We start from the raw sequence: 20,063 nt of genomic DNA, 5'->3' as shown, positions 1-20,063 counted from the left end.
TTAATTCTGAAGGATTTACACCAAGTACATCTTTATTTGCCAGTAAACTTTTAGTATTATCATGTTCTGTGTACTTATGGAAGTGAGAACTCCACCAAAACAGAAGAGACACATTGAATACTTTCAGAAATCTGTAAATAAGGTAACTTTCAAGTCAGTGACATCAGACTTGGAGAGTAGGTGCTAAAACAATACAAGATTTAAATAAATTCTTACAATGGATAATACAACTTTGTTCCTGTTAACATGTAATGTGAGCTGGATGAAGTGCCATCAGTACACTGGTCAGGCAAATCTTCAGTATAGTAAGTTATCACTGATAATACAATTTTTTGTTAGTTTATATGTTTCTAGGTTAAAATATTTTTTTGAAGAGGTTATTGATGAATCTCCAAATTCCTGTAAATATTTTTAACAATGATAAACTAAGGACCAACTGAGGACAGAAGGGATTCTACAAATGGTCCTCTAGACACTCTGACGTTGTTCCTCTAAAATTAAAACCTTTCAGCAACTTACAGAACAGTAGAGAAGATGCCAAAGCAGACGCATTTCAGTATTATATCTATGCAAACCAGCAATGATATTATTTTATATTTACTTATATAAGTACTTCCTTAAAGCATATTCTAGAGCACTTTTAAAAATATATTTTTATATAAATTATATATATACATTTATATATAAGATATATATATTAAAATATATTTATATTAGAAGTATGGCCTTATCCTCTCTGGAGCTACAATTGAAGGATTTAGTCCTAAAACCTATAACAGGATGAAAATTAGCAATTTGTTTACTCTCAGCTTCATATTTTTGCAGCATCATATAATATTCTGAATTGGTAAAGCATAAAGGAACTGGAAATGAAAAGAAACACATTTGTTTTACTGACATATTGAATTAAAACACTGATGGCATTAGATGCCTACAGCACTGATTAGATTTATTCTAGCCATGAAGCAACAGTTTATGATTTTCACATGAATTGCATACTTAAATGAAAGGAACATTAATACAATATGATATTAATATACAAATACTCACATTATTCACCTGCCACTGACATTCTGAATTAAATCAGTAATGGGGTGTGTAACTGATTAAATATCTACACAAGAGAATGCAACAGCTTATGATTTACAAAGGCAATGGTAGAGTGATCACATCATTACGTTGCCAAACGCTATCTATCACTTTTACTGAACTTAACGAAGATAGATTGCATCCCACAGATGAGATGCAGCCTATAAATATTGTCATGCTGATCTTCATCTGACTTTCTCAGGGAACAGACAAGCAACAAATCAATAACTGAAGAACTCAGAATAAGCTCCCTTATTATTGCAACCAGGAAATAAAAATACTAAAGGACATGAAGTTTAAATTAACCAATAGTTGTTGCCACTGGCTTTTGGTAATATATATATTAGTTCTCAATTTTTATCTCTTATCCTATACTTTTAAAATTATCTAGGAAGTTTACAGTAAAAACTTTTCCAGTTGTACCACTTCAATTATCTTTTCCTTTTAATTTCATATTTTTACCAACTCCTTTTCTTTAGCAATGCTGTAAAGCAAGAACAACTCTCAACATCATATTTTTTTTTTAATACTCAAAAGCCACCAAAGTAATGAAATTGATCATGAGCAGCACTTTGATATCAGAACTTTGGAGAAGGCTTTCATGTTCAGTACTGAAACACCTGCTTGATCTTAATTCATTCTGTGACTTGGTTTCGGCAATTTACCTTTCAGGATTCAGCCTGGCGATTGTTACACCAGACTGGTCACAGGAGGGGACCCTGCTTTCTGTCACTCTGTTTGTGTAAGATTATGGGGATGGGTTACAGGTGGTCACCGTTTGATCTGGGGTGAAAGAAATGTCTCACGAGCATTAAAGCACCTGAACAGAAAGGTTTGGATTCACATTTCTCACTGGCTGTACAATTGGAACGTTAAATAATTCTTTACCTTCTACATTGCTCTTCAAGTATCAGAAAGCAAGAAGCCTTTTGCTAAACAAAAATTCTATGACATTAATAAGTGTATTATAAACCGTAATAACCAACTGTGTCCTTGCTCTATTTACCCTAAGAATATAGTTTTCTCTCAAAGCAGATATAAAGTTTGCTAAAATTATACCATAAAACAGCCAACACCTCTATTATTTTTCTGCATCTTCAAAATGTAAACCTATGCTATAATCTATTCCACATTAAAGATTATTAAATGTAATAAGATAGTATAAACAAAGGCTTTGGGTTCTTCAAAGCAACAACTACCCTAAGTTCAAGGCACTACAAACATCTCCATGGATTTAACCTTATTATTCCTTGTAACTTACTGAGGCAATACAAGTTAACAAGTGTTATAATATCATAACTTCAATATAGTTAAAGTATCCATGTAACTATAGAGTCTTTAAAAGCAGGAGGACTTCCAGAACGGAAACCTAACCTATGGAGATGGAAGTGTTTTATTAGATTCTTTAAAATCTCAACCATTGTCATGGAAGAAATGTTTTGCTAATTACAAGAGCCCATATTATCTTTTCATGCATTACATGTGGACTCTAAAAAGAACCAACCTACTATTCACCCTTAGCACCTTTAAATCAATACTATTAGACTAACAAACCTTCTAATAAGCATGTATAAACACACATTTTTATTGTTAATGTTGAAGTAAACCCAAACATTAGAGAGATATTTCAGGTATTAATGGCAGAATAGCCTAATAACCTAATAATAATTGCTGGATCACATTACTCTTTAGAATAAAACAATGAAATTCAAGAGATTTTCCTCTGTGCAGTTTTTTCCTGAAAATTCACCAAACAGTTTTACATTTAAGGCAACTAAATCAGAGTTGCTAAGGTAAAAATTTAGTAGATATTTGCATCAATAAAAAAATCTAAGGGCAACTTTTTACAGTTGAATCAGCCACAAATAGTATTAATTCCTCATGAATAATCTCAAGTTTAATAGGTAAAAACCACCTTTCCTCAATACTGAGGTTGGGAATGCTCATGACACACCATACTAAAAGATCAGTGTAAGTCATCTCCTGTCATAAATACATTTAGAGTTTCACACCAGGGACACCTAAACAACACATGAAATGTGCAGGACTACATCACTCTAGAATAACAAATGTTTAATATAAAATTAGGTTACTTTATTCACCTATAGCAACAACTCATAGATTTTACCCACTAATCATTGTCTAGTGGAAGGTGTCCCTCCCCGTGGCAGGGGCTTGGAATGAGGTGATTTTTAAGGTCCCTTCTAACCCAAAATATTCTGTGATTCTCTAATATGCAGCCACATACAGAAACAAAAGATAGTGTTAAACTAGACAACTTGTATTCCACATTGGAATAATAAATATTATGTTTTACTATTTAAATATCCTAGACTTAACAACAGCCTCTCACTTCCCCTCCTTTAAAAACTGAAAATCACTGGACCTATATGCAGTTATAATGAATATAAAAATACATATACATATAATATACCATATACAGCTATAATGACTCCATTTATGAAATGAAAAGCAACAATATTCAAGTATTTATTTTTAACAGATTAAAAATTCCTCTCCTGGAGAAGAAAGCCCCAAAACTAAAGGGATCTCACAATGCACCAGAAGTAATGCTCTGTAAGAGAAATGGGAACATAAATGCCTTTTTGACAGTTAAATTGGACCCATTTAGTTAGGAAGAATAGTAGCACACATTGCAACACCTTTAAAAGATTCAGATTGTAAAAAGTCTTACAATACATCACAGGATCTGACACTTTATGTTAGCAGTGAAAAGATTTTTGTGCTCTACAGACACCAGTGCCTCAGGTTCAAAACAGGAGCATTTTCTCACATAACACTTCCTTTTGTGCTGCGAGAGACATTACACTGGCAAAATATCTCAGTGCCTTTGTTTACACAGTTAGGAGAAAAATCAGCTCATTGAGTGCATCTCATCTTATTACTTTTTCCTGTTTCTCATTTGCTTTTTTTTTTTTGCCTTGCCTCCACCTTTTTTCTTTAGTTTTAACTTCACTGGTCTTCTTTCTACCGTTGCACTGCTGTATTAAAGTTATTTTAATATTGCACTGTCTTTCTACAGATAAACTGAAGCAGGCTTTGGTTAATTCGTGTATTGCTTCAAGGTTCTACCTATGATAAATAATAATTAAAAAAAAAAAAAGAATTATTAGCTTAGAAACTGAAACTTAGCTTTTTAACAAAAGGTTTCTTTGTATAAACATACGCTCTGAAACAACTTAGGTCAGCCAAAAGAATATTTGTGCAAAATCACAGGCAAGAACAAGGTAAAATTCTAAAAAACTGGTAATAAGAAAGATTAACCTGATAAAGTTACTTAGGAAAACAAGAAAGAACAATTCCCTGCTGAGTGACCAAATGAAATATTGCTCCTTTCATCAGCAGAGTTCAGAGCTAAGAAAAAAATCCCCTCCAAAAACCTAATGCTGTACAAAACCCAAAGGTGGCGTGGCATGGCATACTATGCACATGCTGGGCTGTTTTTTTGTTGTTGTTATTGTTTCTTGTTGCTGAAGACAGAACCCTATCAGGTACAGGGTTCTTGGTGAGTTTTGAATCTGTTTCTAGTGAACTGGAACAAGTTAGATAAAGTTGTTTATATGCCGTAAATCTACTTTCCATGAGCCGAAAATGTGTTAGCTAATGGTTGTTTATGAGTTGCAAATCTGTTCAGTGAGGTGAAAATTTGTCAGATAATGGGTTGTTTATGAATTCTAAATCAATTTTCAGTGAGTCGGAACTATGTTAGATAATGGCTCGCGTATGGGTTGTAAATCTGTTTTCAGTGAACTGGAAACATGTTAGATAATGGGTTGTTTCTGGGTAGTAAATCTGTTCTCAGTGAGCTAAAAACATGTTAGATAATGGGTTGCTCGTGAGTTGTAAATCTGTTTTTAGTGAACTGGAACTGTTTAACAAAGAGCTCTATACGTCTTAAGTGTTTTTAGCGCAGGAAAGTTCACTAATCTATTAGATTTGAGCAGCATGTCTGATTTCAGAGAGGTAGAAATCCATCAGGTGAGAGATTCACTACAAGCAGATTTACATTCAGTGAACTAAAAATCTGGGACAACAGTATGTCACATATCCTAATTTCTCTACTGAAGTCAAATACTGAATAAAGGTTTGCGTGATTTTTAGACTTCAACTTAATGAGGTAGAACAATGCTGTAGAACTGATAGAACCACACTAGATATTTCCATTTTTGTTTTATATCTCTCCCTAATAAAGTAAAACTTGCTACAGATATGTACTAATAATTCTGGATGAAAAAGATAGCAAAATTAATGTAACAGGTGTTATTTTTTCAATCCTGAAATGAAACATTATTATTAACATCTCTCAGCTGGATTCCATTTAATAAATTCTACATGATCACAGATTCTTAATGCAGAAATCAGAAAAATTTTAGAATTTGCTGTCTTCCAGTGAATGGAATTACTGGTGCCAACCAATCCTACCACTGCTTTTTCCTTTATAGGTGTGGTTGGTTAAATACTTCCACTACATCAAGCAGCCCCATGAACTGTCTCCTGTTTACAGTGAGAGAAAAATCACATGCAGACTGTGGAATGGAGAGCTGTACAATACAAAAATACCAGCTGAAAATGAATGACTCAACATAAACTAAAGGGCTCTTGAAGAAGAGCAATAAACTGACATATACTGGGATGTTATAACCCTTCTCATTTACAAAGTATTTCTACAGAATAATACAGAAGCCTTTCTACAAAATGCCATAGTTTACATATACATCCCAAGCATGTACAGTAAATTTCTTTGCAAGGATACAAAATTTCATCTGACATTCAATTATTCAGAGTGCTGACTCTGCTAATGAAAAATGAAATCGGGTATATTAAGTTAGAAGTAGAAACACTCCCTAACAATTTCTTAAAACTATAATTCTCAACTATGCTTTACGGAATGTCTTTTGCTCTTGTAGAACAGCCTATTATAAAGTAATGAGGAACACTTTATTGTTCTTTTAAAACCCAATTTCTATCTGCATTGGTGCTTCACAAGTATTTATTTTTCCTCTTTGTTTTAAATGCTGAAAATTCCAGTGGTTTTTCGTGCAATACTTTTAATTTCTTCCTATAACACCAGAGTTAAAATAGTGCTTGTGTGTCACCACTGCACATTTCTGTGAGCTGTCTGTGTCTCTCATACAGCTAAAGTCAACTCCAAATGCCAACGTTTAATGCTTTCCTGGGAGTAATGAGAACATCCCGACAACATTGCTTAGTTTATCTTTACCATATTTTAATACAAATGTCATTGATTGCTCTAAAATATGCTCACATAAAAACTCAAAGGAAAAAAAGAAGAAAGGCTTTGTATCACACAGAATCACAGAATGATTTGGGTTGGAAGAAACCTTAAAGATCATCTCATTTCACCCTCTGCCATGGGCAGGGACACCTTCCACTAGACCAGGTTTCTCCAAGCCTCATCCAATTTGACCTTGAACACTTCCAGGGATGGGGCAGCCACAGCTTCTCTGGGCAATCTGTGCCAGGGCCTCACCAGCCTCACAGGGAAGAATTTCTTCCTTACATTTCATCTAAATCTACACTCTTTCAGTTACAAAATATTTTTAAAATGCTTTTCCATTCACTAGTGCCAACAGTTTTCATAAGCACAAATGGTTTCCCAGAACCACTGTGCAGAGGTAATAATGCTACAATTATCCAATATAAGTTGTAAAATAATACTTATGTGAGTTGGCAGTTGTTTAAGTTTTTTTCTTTACTAGAAGTATCCCCATTAACATGCAACAGTAAAAGATGATACACCAAACGTACTTCCATTTTTCCTCACGCTTTCTTTGGTCTTGTTATTAAACCCACCCAAACAAATAGATAAATGTAGAAATGCCACAGGCAACATAAAATAAAACAGCAGAAATTCATACGAGGTTTTGTTTCAACAGTAAAGCCCCTTAAAATCACAGTCATATAAATTAAGTATTGCCATTATCACTTCTGTTTTCAACCAATATGCTTCACACATCATAAACCTGTTATAAAATAAATTATTTTGAAGTTATTCATGTTTAAATGCATCTTATAGGGATAAAATACAATAATTAAATATGATAAAACTTCATTGATATTTTTTACTCTGTAAAGCCAAGTGATCATCAGTGTTTCACTTAATAAAGTTTATTGAAACAAAATACACATTTTGGGAAATTTATTTTTTTTTTTTTTACTTACTTTCAATTAGCACTTTTCTGCCAGCCCAGTTGTCTTTAATCACTTGAATATTTCCATAGTGTGCATCACTGAAGAATATGCGGTTTGTGCCCCTTCCCTTCAGGCTGTAGTCAAAAGCCAGAGCTATGACGTTTTTGAAGTACTCTGGATTTTCATATGGCCTTATTGGTGAATTCAAGTTGGTTTCATCAGAAAGGTGAATGCTTTTTAATATGGTCCTCCCTGAGTACAACAGGTAGCCTTCATGTCTCAGGCAACTAATTCCATCTTCTGCAAGATATCCATGTGCACAAGCACACGTCCTCCATGCGTTTCCACGATAAAGGCAAAGTTGATGACACCCACCGTTATTCTTGGCACACACATTGGTGCCTGTAAAAGAAAAAAAATAAAATCTACCTTTTATAAATATAAATTTAATTAGCTAACTTAAATAAAAATGAAATCATATGCACTCTTAAGAATTCCTCCCTTACGAATCGTTTGTAAGTAAACCAAAGCCTAACACAGTAAAGAATGTGACTTTAACCACAACCTGAAAATAATTTTAGAGAATACAATTAATGAGCAAATATAATTAATGTCCTTTTCAAATCACAACAGTACATATTTTATTAAGAGAAAAAAGATAAAATGGGTTATTCCTCCATAATAATCCTAAGTCTTCTTCCAGTTGAAGACTTAGAAACTGTTTCAAGTGCTTTGAAAGATTTTCAAAATTTTTTTTAAAACACCTGTTACTGGTAGAAAGTCAAATTTAGGTACCATCAGAATGCAGTACTGCTTTTAGACAGTTTCTATCAAAATGAATAATATGTATTGACAGGTACAAAACTGTGTCAATCCAGTTCTCTGTTTCTGATGAAGAAATTTCCTAACATTTTGTTCTAATTTCCTTTAAAACCTGACTTTAAAAACCTACTCCCTGACAATTGCACACCATTAAGAAATCATTGTCAAATTAGTAACTACACTTGTTGCAAGCAATATTTAAAATTACAGTAATAGTCAATAATTAGGAGCTATTTTTCTTTGTCTTTTGCTTTCTGTTTCTTTTTCTTTACTAGATATGAATTACTCTTATAGTTAGTTCAGATAATTTAGTTTCTGTTTCTGACAGCACTTTCCATGTAACAACTCAGCTCTTTCGGTAGAGTCATTTTCCCATTTCTGAAAGTTTTCCACATAATGAAGGAGAATAAAACATTTTAAATAGACTCTTTTCAGGTACAAAACCATAATAATTGTTGGGGAATACGTAGTGTCTGAAAGTACTGTTGATTGTATTTTTTAACTGCTACATATCAACCTGAAAATACTTTTAAGAAACAATAATGGGGAATGAGAGCTAGTTTGCTCTTAAAACCACAAAGATTGAATTTTGTGTTCCTATGCAAAATTCCATGAGACATAGTCCTCTGGAGTCATGTAAAAACACATGGAGATTTAGCTGTATACATTTTCTCATTCAGTTTGCTTTAAAGATTCTTTAAAAGTTTTATTAGGCTAGAAAGGTTAATATCTGTTTGGAAGGATGAAAGGTTGAGAAGAGAAAGGAAAATATATCGACAAGATCCTCAAGTTTCTGAAGTCTCTCTGAAAACATCAATGCTTCCACTGTTCACCAGCTGTAAATATCTTTAAAAATGGCCAGTTCTGGAACCAGTGTAATTAAGGCATGTCCTTGCACACATGTAAAATAGCACTGAGGGATAGGAATCACTTTTCAAGTAGCACTTCAGGACTGGCTTATCAGAAAGGGTAAAACAGGTGTTTGAAAAAAAAGCATTAATCACAATCAGCACAGGTGGTTGGGGTTTTTGTTTGGGCTCTTTTTCTGTTTGTTTGTGTCTTTGTGTTTTAGTAACAGAAGGTCAGGAAGGTCACTTATCCCATTTTTTAAAACAATCTTAACTACTACTTCAATAAACTTAAAAACTATATGTAATAGTGTGATACAGAGAAACATTCCAAAAATATTTTTCACCTGTTTTTTTCCCTTTTGTCCTTCTGGCTCACTGACATTCCCTCCCAATGACATTAACCATTTGTACCCTAGTAAAATTTGAAAAATGTATTAAAAATCATTCAGTTATGTTTTTCAAACTAACAGCAGTAGATTTTTAGCCTCAATAACTGTTTTTCCCATCCAAGTGATCATGTCTATAAAGCTATCAATAAAAATCAATCAACATTATCCCACTGTTCTATTTTCCTAATTCTATATATAGAATATATAGAGAATATATTCTATAATATAAAGCCCTTCCAAGCAAGCAGACATTAACTATTTCTAGCCTAGTTAAAAGAAATGGGGACTTTTTGTGTGTATTTTATTTTTATCCATAAATATGATGCCCAGTACATACAGAAATTCTTAGTAAAATTATTATGCATATGTTTGCAAATTAATTTTTCTCAAAGAAAAATAAAAGAAAAATAAAGTTTTTCTTATTGTTAAATCTGTTTTCTTTCAAAATGTACATTTATTTTCTATGTCATATTTGATGCCATTATTTAGGAAAGACTTACGTAAAAGAAACAGAATCTTTGGGTATATAATGCTGTGATTAAAGCAAATTTTGAACACTACCAACATCAGAGATACATTTGTATTAAAAAAATTATTTTGTATTGCAGTAACCCTTTTTCTCTCTTTTTTAAAATATATTTATAGAAAATTTTGTCTGGATGGCCTGGTAGCAGTTTGTTCTGAGTAAATAATCATCTAACCACCTTTTCCCAATGAGACAAGTTTTTCAAGGTCTCATCAAAACCAGAATTTTAGAAGTAAAAAGACATTTAAAGTAAGATGATTCTTAGTGAGGTAGTGGAAAATAAAATTTAACCATAGGTATCATAAATCATAGAAAATATATAATAACTTTTGTCACTTGAGTTCGCTAAACTAATTGAATATAAAGGAAATCTGATTATTTACAAGGTCTCTTCCTACAGAAACAAAAAAAAAAAAAAAAAAAAAGACTTAAGCCCAAGAAATTTTAGCAAATAAACACTGGAGACAGAGAGGCTGGGAATTTCTAGCAAGAAAAAATTTTGATTTGCTTTCCAACAGAAATCTGAAACTGCCTGAAATTACTGCTCTGTAAAGCGCAGTTCAAGGTCCGTCATTTCCAAGACTGTCTTTTGCTATTTAAAAAAAAAACAAAACAAAAATCATCAAACCTGGAATGGTAGGAAGTGTTTTGGTTTTAGATTTTCTCTTTAAAACACTCGGAAGAATTTTAGTAGAATTTGTACTCTATGTTTTCTTTAGTACAATAATTTTAGTTAAAAAAACACTTCAAGGGGAAAAAGTGGAGATAAAATCATTGATTACTTTTTTCTTTAGTATGCTTCAATATACATAAAAAGTAGCAGGTGATATTAAAACAATTAATAGCATCCTTAAGAACAGCCAACCTTTCTCTCGTGCTCTATTAAAGACTTTCACTTCCTTCAGGTTTATTCCAAGGCCAGTCCTCATGGTCACAGCATCCGTGGCCTCATTCTTGTGGCCTCTTCTAATAGAGCCATTTGCATGTGCTCTGCCAAAAAAGTTGAAGATGTCTCATCAACAATCCTCAACTAATTCACACCGAACAAATGACTGAAGAGCAGTGGAGAGTTCACCTAACAGGAGGTGTAGAAACCTGTTTTCATCTCTGATGCTCATGAGCTTGAGCTTTCAGCATCACAACAGCCCTTTCTTTGGAAATTTCACAGGTTTCTGGGATCTGTTCTGTGACCTTGCTAAGGAATGGTTAATCCTACAAAGGTGAAGCACCTGGCACCAAAATAACATTTTGAGACTTAAAATACTTATGAAAAATAAATTACCTGTCAGACCAGTAGATGTAAGCTCCAAACACCGCAACTGAAAACATATCCACATTGTTCCCTGACAGCACAATCTCCCGATTCCCTCCACTCTCAAGGTCAATTCTTTCTATCTTGTCGGTACGAGCATCACACCAATATAATTTATTTTCCTGAAGATTAATTTTAAAGGAAACATCAACAGTCTTGTCCAAGTACTTAATTAAGAGTTATTTAGATTACATCAAGGTGGAACACCAGCTGGTTTTAATGAAATGTAACAAATACTGTACATTTTAACACTCACTGGAAGAGAGAGGAACTGACCTCGTAATCGATGGAAATCCCGTTAGGCCACGCAATCCCCAGGCTCACAAGGACAACCTTCTCAGACCCATCTAAGCGTGCCCTGCCTATGCAAGGAGTCTGTCCCCACTCTGTCCAAAACAAATACCTAAAACGTTGCAGAAATCACCAGTTAAAATTTAGCATCAAAACAGGAACTGCAAATATGTAATACCGTACTTCAGTTGCAAGGTAAATACACTATCACCATTAAATGGGTACTTAGAAACATGGTAAGTACTTAAATAACATGATAAGGCTCATGTCTCTAAATAATATTAAGAAATTAAATGTATCATAATACTTGTTTAATAGAATATTTAGGGTTTTTTGGAAATGATGTATATGAAGAAATTCTTAAAACCACTCGATCAATCAATATGAAATTCTATTCCTTAAAGAATTTAGCTGTGTGCTTGGAAAAATAAAGGCAAAGTAAAAAAAAAAATAAAATACTGGAACAGAAGCTCTTGCATTTAATTATCACTAACAAATGTGATAACACAAGAGATGTATGTTTAACTTTAAAATGTTTTAAATATGAAGCAGTGAGCAGCACTGTGGGAAATGGCAGAGCAAAGGGACTTTATTGAGAAGAAAATATTTTTCAAATTCTGCCAAATGCTCATGGGGAGAACTTTCATCTTGCTTACACAATTTTGTGTTTCCATACACTTACTGGTACACTAACATCACCAATTTGGGATAGGGTGCTGGTTCAAAGTTCTGCTTTGACCCCCTACTTCTCACTCAGGTATAACAAAATGAGGCCCGTTAATCTACACAGAACACTTTCTTTACTGAACAGTAACCTATAGAATAGCTTTACTGGAATATCTATGTGTCTACAAATACACATGTACGTATATCTGTGTTAAAATATATTATAAACACACAAAAATAACAGTTTTTTGAGGAAGGAATCTCTTTCTAAGATAATTGAGGCCTTGCATAATATTAATTGCATAAAGAGAAGGATTTTCATAGCAAATATTCACAGAACCCACTAAAACTTTGTTTAGTAATATGCTGTAAACAAAGTGAACAGAACATATAAAACCATTCTCCATTGCTTTCCTCTGTGTATGCATTACTTGGTTTTTAAAGATTACAAAAATCTTCTGGACACTACTAAACAGTTCTCTCCCTGTGTCTGGTGTCATCATTATGCCAATCTCTTGTTAAGTAGCTGTATTTGACTGGATGACTGTAGATATGTGAAATAATCAGGAATAAAAATGTGATAAGGGAGAAATAAATATGGATCCCAAAATTTTCTTATCATATTTAGCTTCCAAAACATTGTTCATCTTACTTTAACTCTCACTGTAGGGCTTTCTGGCTCTAAGAAAAATGAATCTGTTCTCATACTTCTTGACAGAACAAACAATAATATTTATACTTACTACAAAACTTATACTACTTTAGGAAATTGAACTGCAACTTTAGCTAAATTAAAAATATGTTTGAGAAATGGTAAAATAGACAGTAGATATCCAGACTAGCTAGATATCAACAATTGCTGCTTAAGTTTAATATAACTTTAACTACATTAGTAAATAGAATTGAACTTGATTTCAGCATCTAATTAGAGGAACTTTCTAAACACATGGACACGAAATAAATGCTGAATACAGAAAGGCAGACATTCAACATACTTGAATTAAACTTTCCTTACTCTTTCCTTAAAATAGTTACTCTAAGGAGGAAAAAAAATGATACCCCATAATTAGTGGGTTAAATCTAAAATCCTCCAAAGAAAATCCTGAATAGCTGCCAAAAATATAAGGTAAGTTATTAATTACTCCCTTAGAGCATTAATGATTATAAGTATATTAATATTTCGACTTACACAAACCATTAACTAGTATTGAAAAACTTTCCACATCTTCCGGAAAGTTCTGGGAAGTACCAACCAAAATACTTGTTTCATAGACCTATGTAGGCAGCAATATGCTATGGATATAATTGATGTATATACTGTGATTATAGAATAACTATGACTCTATTTCAGAACTGTCCCTCATATAAATTACACAGCTGACATGGAGATGCAAGGGGTGGAAATTTGATGCTGGAATAGAATCTTCGAAAATTATTCTTTGGAAAAAATGCAATCAGTTTAAGCTCCTCCCACCCCCAACCTCAAGCCCTAAACACAAATTAAATTCCCTAAATGTTTGTTAAAGGAGGCAGTTTAAAAGTTTCCACTATGAGCTTAATTTCCTATTTCAATCTCAATTCTGAGCTTGATCAGAAAACTATTATTAAATTAGGAAAAAGTCAGGCATGTGCATGTTATATGAATAAATAAACCTGATGAGGGACAAAACCACCCTTTTGTAGGGCTACACCTTCTTCACTTCTTTCTCAGTGACAATAAATAATGTCACCAACCAGCTGAACGCTGCCTGCTTCATATCTTGGTATAACTGGCAGATTCAATGAGATTTAATAACTGCTATTTTCCTTTCTATTCTTATAGCTGTCAACTCTAGCTTCAAGAGAAATGCAGAATGTGAAGTCAGGGCAAGGGGAGGGAAGAATACCTTTGAAAGTTTTGCCTCATAAAGGGAAAGAGACATGACAATAACGCAAAGAGTAAAAAGGCCTTAATCTTCCCACAGAAAGGGGAAGATTTCCTAGAAAACATTGCTATCCTTCTCCTGAAGAAACTTTGACTGGAGATATCTCTAGTTATCGTTTTGTGGAACAATATTATAAAATAGATGAAGCTTACCCTTTTTCACAGACGATACACCAGATTTGTAAAACAGTTATTAATCTGTGGTCCTTTTCTCCTCCTGAAGTATTATAAACAACCCCCCCTGCCATGGGCAGGGACACCTTCCACTAGACCAGGTTATTCAGTCCCCCCATCCAGCCCGGCCTTTAACAATTACAGGGACAGGAAGTTTTGGCAGTTTTGGAGTTGGAAGGGAACAGTACATTCCCTATTTCTGTCAATGCTGCAGTGCAGTCCTTGCCCTCAACAATCAGTTGGATGAGTTTTTGCCAAGTAGTTCAGTTTTGCCAGTTCTTACTCTCCTACCCACATGCTTCATCTCACATGACTTTCAACTATCCTGGGCAATCTCTCTGTTGCTATAATGGGATGTTACATGATACTGGAGTTTAGAGATACCAAGGATTACACTGTTCCGCTATTTCATCATGACACTGAGGTCCTTCATAAGCTCATGCGGTTTCCTTGGATTTCCTGAAAACTTCAGAACAGATTTAAGTATGCTTCCAAGTAGCATCCAGACTTCAGGTGAAATGATTTCCTTGCAAAACCAAAACTATTGTGCAAAGAAATTGCAGTATGTCATGAATACAGAGAGCAACAAAAAAAGGTTTTGTGTGTCAAGAGCAACACTTCCTTCCACCTGTGCTTATTTACAGTACAACAGTTTCCAATATAATCCTTCGGGTTTTAATAAACATTTATCTATCAGATCAAAGGACTCCATTTGCTTGTCTAAAAGGTTTGGTGCTGGCATGCAAACTTTAAAGGAGATGCAAGTAGCCATGGTCATGTTACCCTTTTTCTGGGTGTACTGCGATGGATCTTGGCTGGTCCAAGCCCTGGGATATAATCACATATCGGAACGAGCCATTGAGCCTGGCAACTTCAATTAAGTTGAAGCCATGATCTGTCCAATATATGTTACCTGGGAAGAGCACAAGGAAGTTACTGCAGGAAGAAAAGACTATAAGAAAAGCGTAATTGAGGACCAGAAACTAACTCCTGTATTTTCATTTACATGTATCTTATACTTGTAATTTATAGTCCTATTCAGCCTTCCATTGTAGAGTATAAACTTGTATTTGTGGTTGTCACCACTGAAACTGTCCATCTAAGAAGCGGCATCCAAGATACATAAATAACATCCAGACATGTGCAATACTAGAAATCAGAACTAAAAGCAAAACCAATTTAATTAGTCTTGAGCTGAAGATGCAAGGGCATATTGTCAGAAATAATGACATGTCCTGAAGCAGGTTCAGACCTACCTGCTATCCAGTCCACTGCAATGCCTTCAACTCTTCCCAAACCATTTGTAACAATGTCTTCTTTCCATGTTTGGTCTCGCTTAGATCTGCTAATTTTGTTGAAACCCATGTCTGTCCAATAGATTGTATCATTTCCTATAAAATACAGGGTAATGATTCTTAGATTAATTCAGGTACTTCAGACCAAATATTGACATCAGTTACTGTGAAAACTGCTAATTATAACTTTATTAATATGATTCAGAGTAAGCAGAAAAATGGTATCAAAACTATCAGCTTTAATTTCTCATTCCTTTTCTTAAATTTTTTTAAAAAATTCTGTCAAAATTACAGGTTTTCTACTGTTTGTTTAGTACTACTCTTATAGCACAATTAGGGTCATGAAAAGAGATGAAAGCTAATACCTCTGCTAAAAATCACAATAAATATGTTGTATTTATTTTTTTCCTAATGGAAGAAATGTTAAAAAACCCCATAGTACTCTATTAATTAATCACCATTCCAAAATATTTAGGGGTCTGAAAAACTACAGTGTAAATCTGCCTATACAGTTTTCCCCTTCAGTAATCATACAGGTTAAATGACTAGGAAAATAAAGTGATATTTCAGAGTGATAAACTGTTAAAAGAATAAAATATTTGATCTACAAGTCAGCTTTTATTTTAAATGTCCTGGAAAGCTTTCACTAGTATTTTTTTTTGTGTGTGTGTGTGTGTTTCAGGGCATCTCGTGTGTCTTCCCTGCCATTCTGCTGCAATGGTTGTCCATAAGGTAGAAGAGAGAGACCACTATGGCCATTTAAACTCATCAGAAGGACTAAGAATTCGGAGTGGCCCAAGCACAGACAGGCACTCCCCTCTGTTGCACACAGTACCCTCAATAAAGAGATGGGGCAAACAAAGTTAGAAGGTCCCTCAAGCACAATTGTCTCTATTTCCACTGACAAGGCTCTGAGATCACAATGTAAATATGCTGCAACCCACATTCTGCTTTCAAAGTCATCAGCTTGGGACCTCCTGAGTGAGCTACTTTGTCTGGGAAAAACATTGTCCAGAGATATCAAATAATACGTGTTCCTTCTTTATTTTTTATACTTTGTATATCTGCTTTTAATTCCATAACAGAGTGTGAGTGTATTTATACAAGTATTACTTATATCAACACATAAATATTTTATATCTACTAATAAATAAATATAAAATATTTTATGTCTACTAACCCTATATATACATCCATGTACATATGTGTATGTATGTGTAAATATGTATATATACAGATATAGATAGATAGAGACAGAGTTAGAGAAGAGAAAAACAAAACTTACTCAAATAACTAGATTTATTTGAGACCAAACCAGATTGGTATCCTCAAGAATTTTAGCCACACTACCAATAAAACAAATGACAAATTCTGACTTCAAGCAGCCCAAACAAATATGGGAGTCATGTATTTTGCTGCTTATTTCAAGTGAGTATGAAAATTACAATTCTAATACCAGCTGCATATACATTCAACAGTAAGATACAGATCTACAGTTGCATACAAATGTATGCAAAGTTCCCTGCAGTGCAATACAAGATACAGAATTACAACGTCTTATCTGAAAACACATAGTTAATAAAAGAACCTCCCAAAACTATTATGTTTATCAACTAGATAAGACACCTACAAGTGAATTTTATGTATTTCTTATTCCAGTTTAATTCATCTCCATAAAAATAAACCCCTTTGTATTCAGACCATGACTATTGAAGTCAGCCATGTGAGCAAGGATTCACACAACAGCTTTGAAACTATTATAAGAACACAGAGATCTCTGTGGTTTCACTTCCATGACTAAATCTTAACGAATATAGCACAACATTGTAGTGTTGTTTTCTTAATTAATGCTTTTCAGCAAACACTGAAAGTTAATTTCATTTAATGCATTGGTATTTTGCCAATAAAATTGTGTAACCCAAAATTCAACATACAAACTATTGTTTGAATATTGCTGAATATTGCTGAATATTCAGTAATATTTCAGCAATATTTCTCCTCCAACCAGACTAAGTTTTGAAGTACGGAGTACCCTCCCAGTATGTGAAATAATTATTTCAACAACTGCACATCTATTAGTGAAGTATTTTTATGTTTCTATGTTGAGCTTCCTGGAACAACATCAACAGGAAGAAACAACGAGCATTTGCCTGACATACTGTGAAAAAGGCTTCAGCAGCAGGGAAGAATCAGTGCCATGATCTTTAACAACACAGAAATGAAAGGTGACTAGGATCACACTCAATTTTATAAACCAGTGTCTTAAAAAACACTGGTAACCTTACTCCTCAATAGCCTCTAAAAAAGTCCAAAGGTTAAAACTACTCTTAGTTCTTTAATTGGAATTTAGAAGTATCAAAACACAGGGAGAAAAAAGGTACATGTATCTTCTTGCTCATTCATGTCTGCAAAAAACGTTGCCATATACCTTTTAATTACGATATGTTATACTACTTGCATATGTTAATCTATTTTAGCCACTTTGCATATCTAAACATTACTGAGATTAAATCAAAATTTGGGAATGCTTCCTGAGTAAGAAAGAAATGAAGAAACACTATGTGGAAAAAAAAAAACCCAACCTCAAGATGAAATCTGAAAGTACCTCCACTTGCCTTCTGAACCATATTTGAGGTTTTAGGAATGAATTTACAAAATTCAAGGTAATATATCAAAATGAGAAAAACAACTGGGTTTCAAGCTGAAATGCAGTTGAAAGTTGTATTGTAGCCTCTTTTAACACACTATCCCCTTGTGATTTCACTGCTGCACATTATTTACATCCATGTTTTCCAATGCATTTGTCACTGTCAAGTGTGTTCATGTTCCCTGTGCTGTAACTGATCATCAGGCAGGTTGGAGAACTTCACTCAACTTCATCCTTCCTCAAATCTCATTTTTCCCAAAAGCCAAAACCCCTGTTCTTTCAAAGTATTAATTTGATCTTGATTAGTGAAGCCCAAATAAAACTCTTTAAAGTAGGATAGCATATCCTATAAGCAGACTATGCTAAAAGAAAATCCCAGCCCAAAAAAGTACAAGATATAAAATCCCCAATAAAATCCTCATGTGGGTGGAATGGCAGAAATGCCTGTTCCTCAGGCTGTCAGAGCACCTGCTTCTAGAATGAAGAAACAGAGTTGGCTTGTACCCTGCAAGGAAGTTGCTGAGTTGTGCTGGACAGGAAGGAAACTATTCCAACTCAGCTGTCAAAGCTGGGTACAACACATAGGACAAAGAAAATTCCAAGGAAAAAGAGTCATAACAGGAACAAGCTTTTCTCTGTGAAAAAAGAACTAATGAAACCTGCTTTCCTACAGACTGATGATCACTTTCTGCAAACCCACCAGTCTCCCACTCGAGTTCTCGATGATGACTCCACTGAAAAACAGCAGCTAGTGCTGCCAGAACAAGCTACATATGCATAATACATGATTTTGTATTTAGTGCAAAATATAAAATCTCTTTGGTTAACACTGTAACATAATCAACTTCTAATTCCTTCAATTACTTGGAAGGTTTGAAAACAAAGGGTTATTTAATTCATGAGAACAATATACAATTTTTACCATCCATACAACAAATTGCACATAATATTTACCTGCATGGAAGTCTATGCCCACAGCAAATGAAGTCCCAGATACAGGCATTAAAGCATCCATTTTATCATTTGGATCAAGAGGAATTCCTCTTATTCCTTCATGAACAGAATACATGAGAAATGATTCGATACCTATGGGAAAGATAAAGCAGTCAATGAAAGGAAAGTAAAGACTTTCCCAATTACCAAGATTTGAGGAGCTAACATGCACTAGACATAGTTTTCCAATACTGTTCCATTGTTTTCCAAATAGATAACTCCATCTCTTTGAAAGAAACATCCATGAATTATTATGGTGCATTCCTAATTAAATGATAAATGTTGTCTCATAAAGAGAAAGGAATCACTGTCCATTTCAAATACCACCTTATAATCAGGTAAGCAGCAGTAATGAAAATTAAAACTTTAAAAATGTTTTCTAATTGTAAGACATTTAAGAATATTTTCAGTGCACATCTATACTTTCTCTACATATTCAGCAAGAGACAATTTAAAAAACTTGTGGAAAGCAGGACTGTAAATTATTTTTGAGGCATGCAATTCACCTCCCCTCCTTCAGTCATGCACACTTCCTTTACAGAAAAGAGAGAAAGACATCATTTTAGTGACTAGGGCAGTTGATGTCTTTTAAATGTCTACTTTCATGTTAGATTAATCACACTCCATATGCAGCTATTTCTATTAGGCAGGAATAAATGCTTCTGTGTAGAGGTCTTGTTATGTAGCAATTCTCAGAAATTATTTAGTCCTAGTAAATAGGAGCAAATAATATTCTGTTTATAAAACTATAAGGTATCTTGACCATGAGGTTGTTTTGTATTATTCAGGAACAAAGTAAGGCTTTGTCTGTAAGCTGTGTTCTGATTTTTTGCCAGCTCAAGTGGACCAACGTTTAATTAAAAAAATACTTTAAAAAAATCAAACTTTACTTTATATTAGGAGCAATACA

At 33.8% G+C, this 20,063-nt stretch overlaps 1 protein-coding gene across 1 annotated transcript in view; it reads right to left on the bottom strand.

Annotated features, from left to right (window-relative positions):
- Positions 1-20,063, bottom strand: part of LRP1B (LDL receptor related protein 1B) — a 672,863-nt gene that overhangs the window by 147,111 nt on the left and 505,689 nt on the right. The window contains exons 33-39 of the mRNA XM_027656245.1: positions 19,115-19,324; positions 15,475-15,609; positions 15,002-15,131; positions 11,440-11,566; positions 11,134-11,285; positions 10,717-10,841; positions 7,294-7,665 (exon numbers count right to left, since the gene is read on the bottom strand). Coding sequence (XP_027512046.1) covers positions 7,294-7,665; positions 10,717-10,841; positions 11,134-11,285; positions 11,440-11,566; positions 15,002-15,131; positions 15,475-15,609; positions 19,115-19,324 — 1,251 coding nt within the window. The remainder of the gene's footprint in view (positions 1-7,293; positions 7,666-10,716; positions 10,842-11,133; positions 11,286-11,439; positions 11,567-15,001; positions 15,132-15,474; positions 15,610-19,114; positions 19,325-20,063) is intronic.

Source organism: Corapipo altera, unplaced genomic scaffold, assembly GCF_003945725.1.
Source record: "Corapipo altera isolate COAL_440 unplaced genomic scaffold, ASM394572v1 68, whole genome shotgun sequence".
Classification (NCBI taxonomy): domain Eukaryota; kingdom Metazoa; phylum Chordata; class Aves; order Passeriformes; family Pipridae; genus Corapipo; species Corapipo altera.
This window is presented reverse-complemented; position numbering and strand designations above follow the sequence as displayed.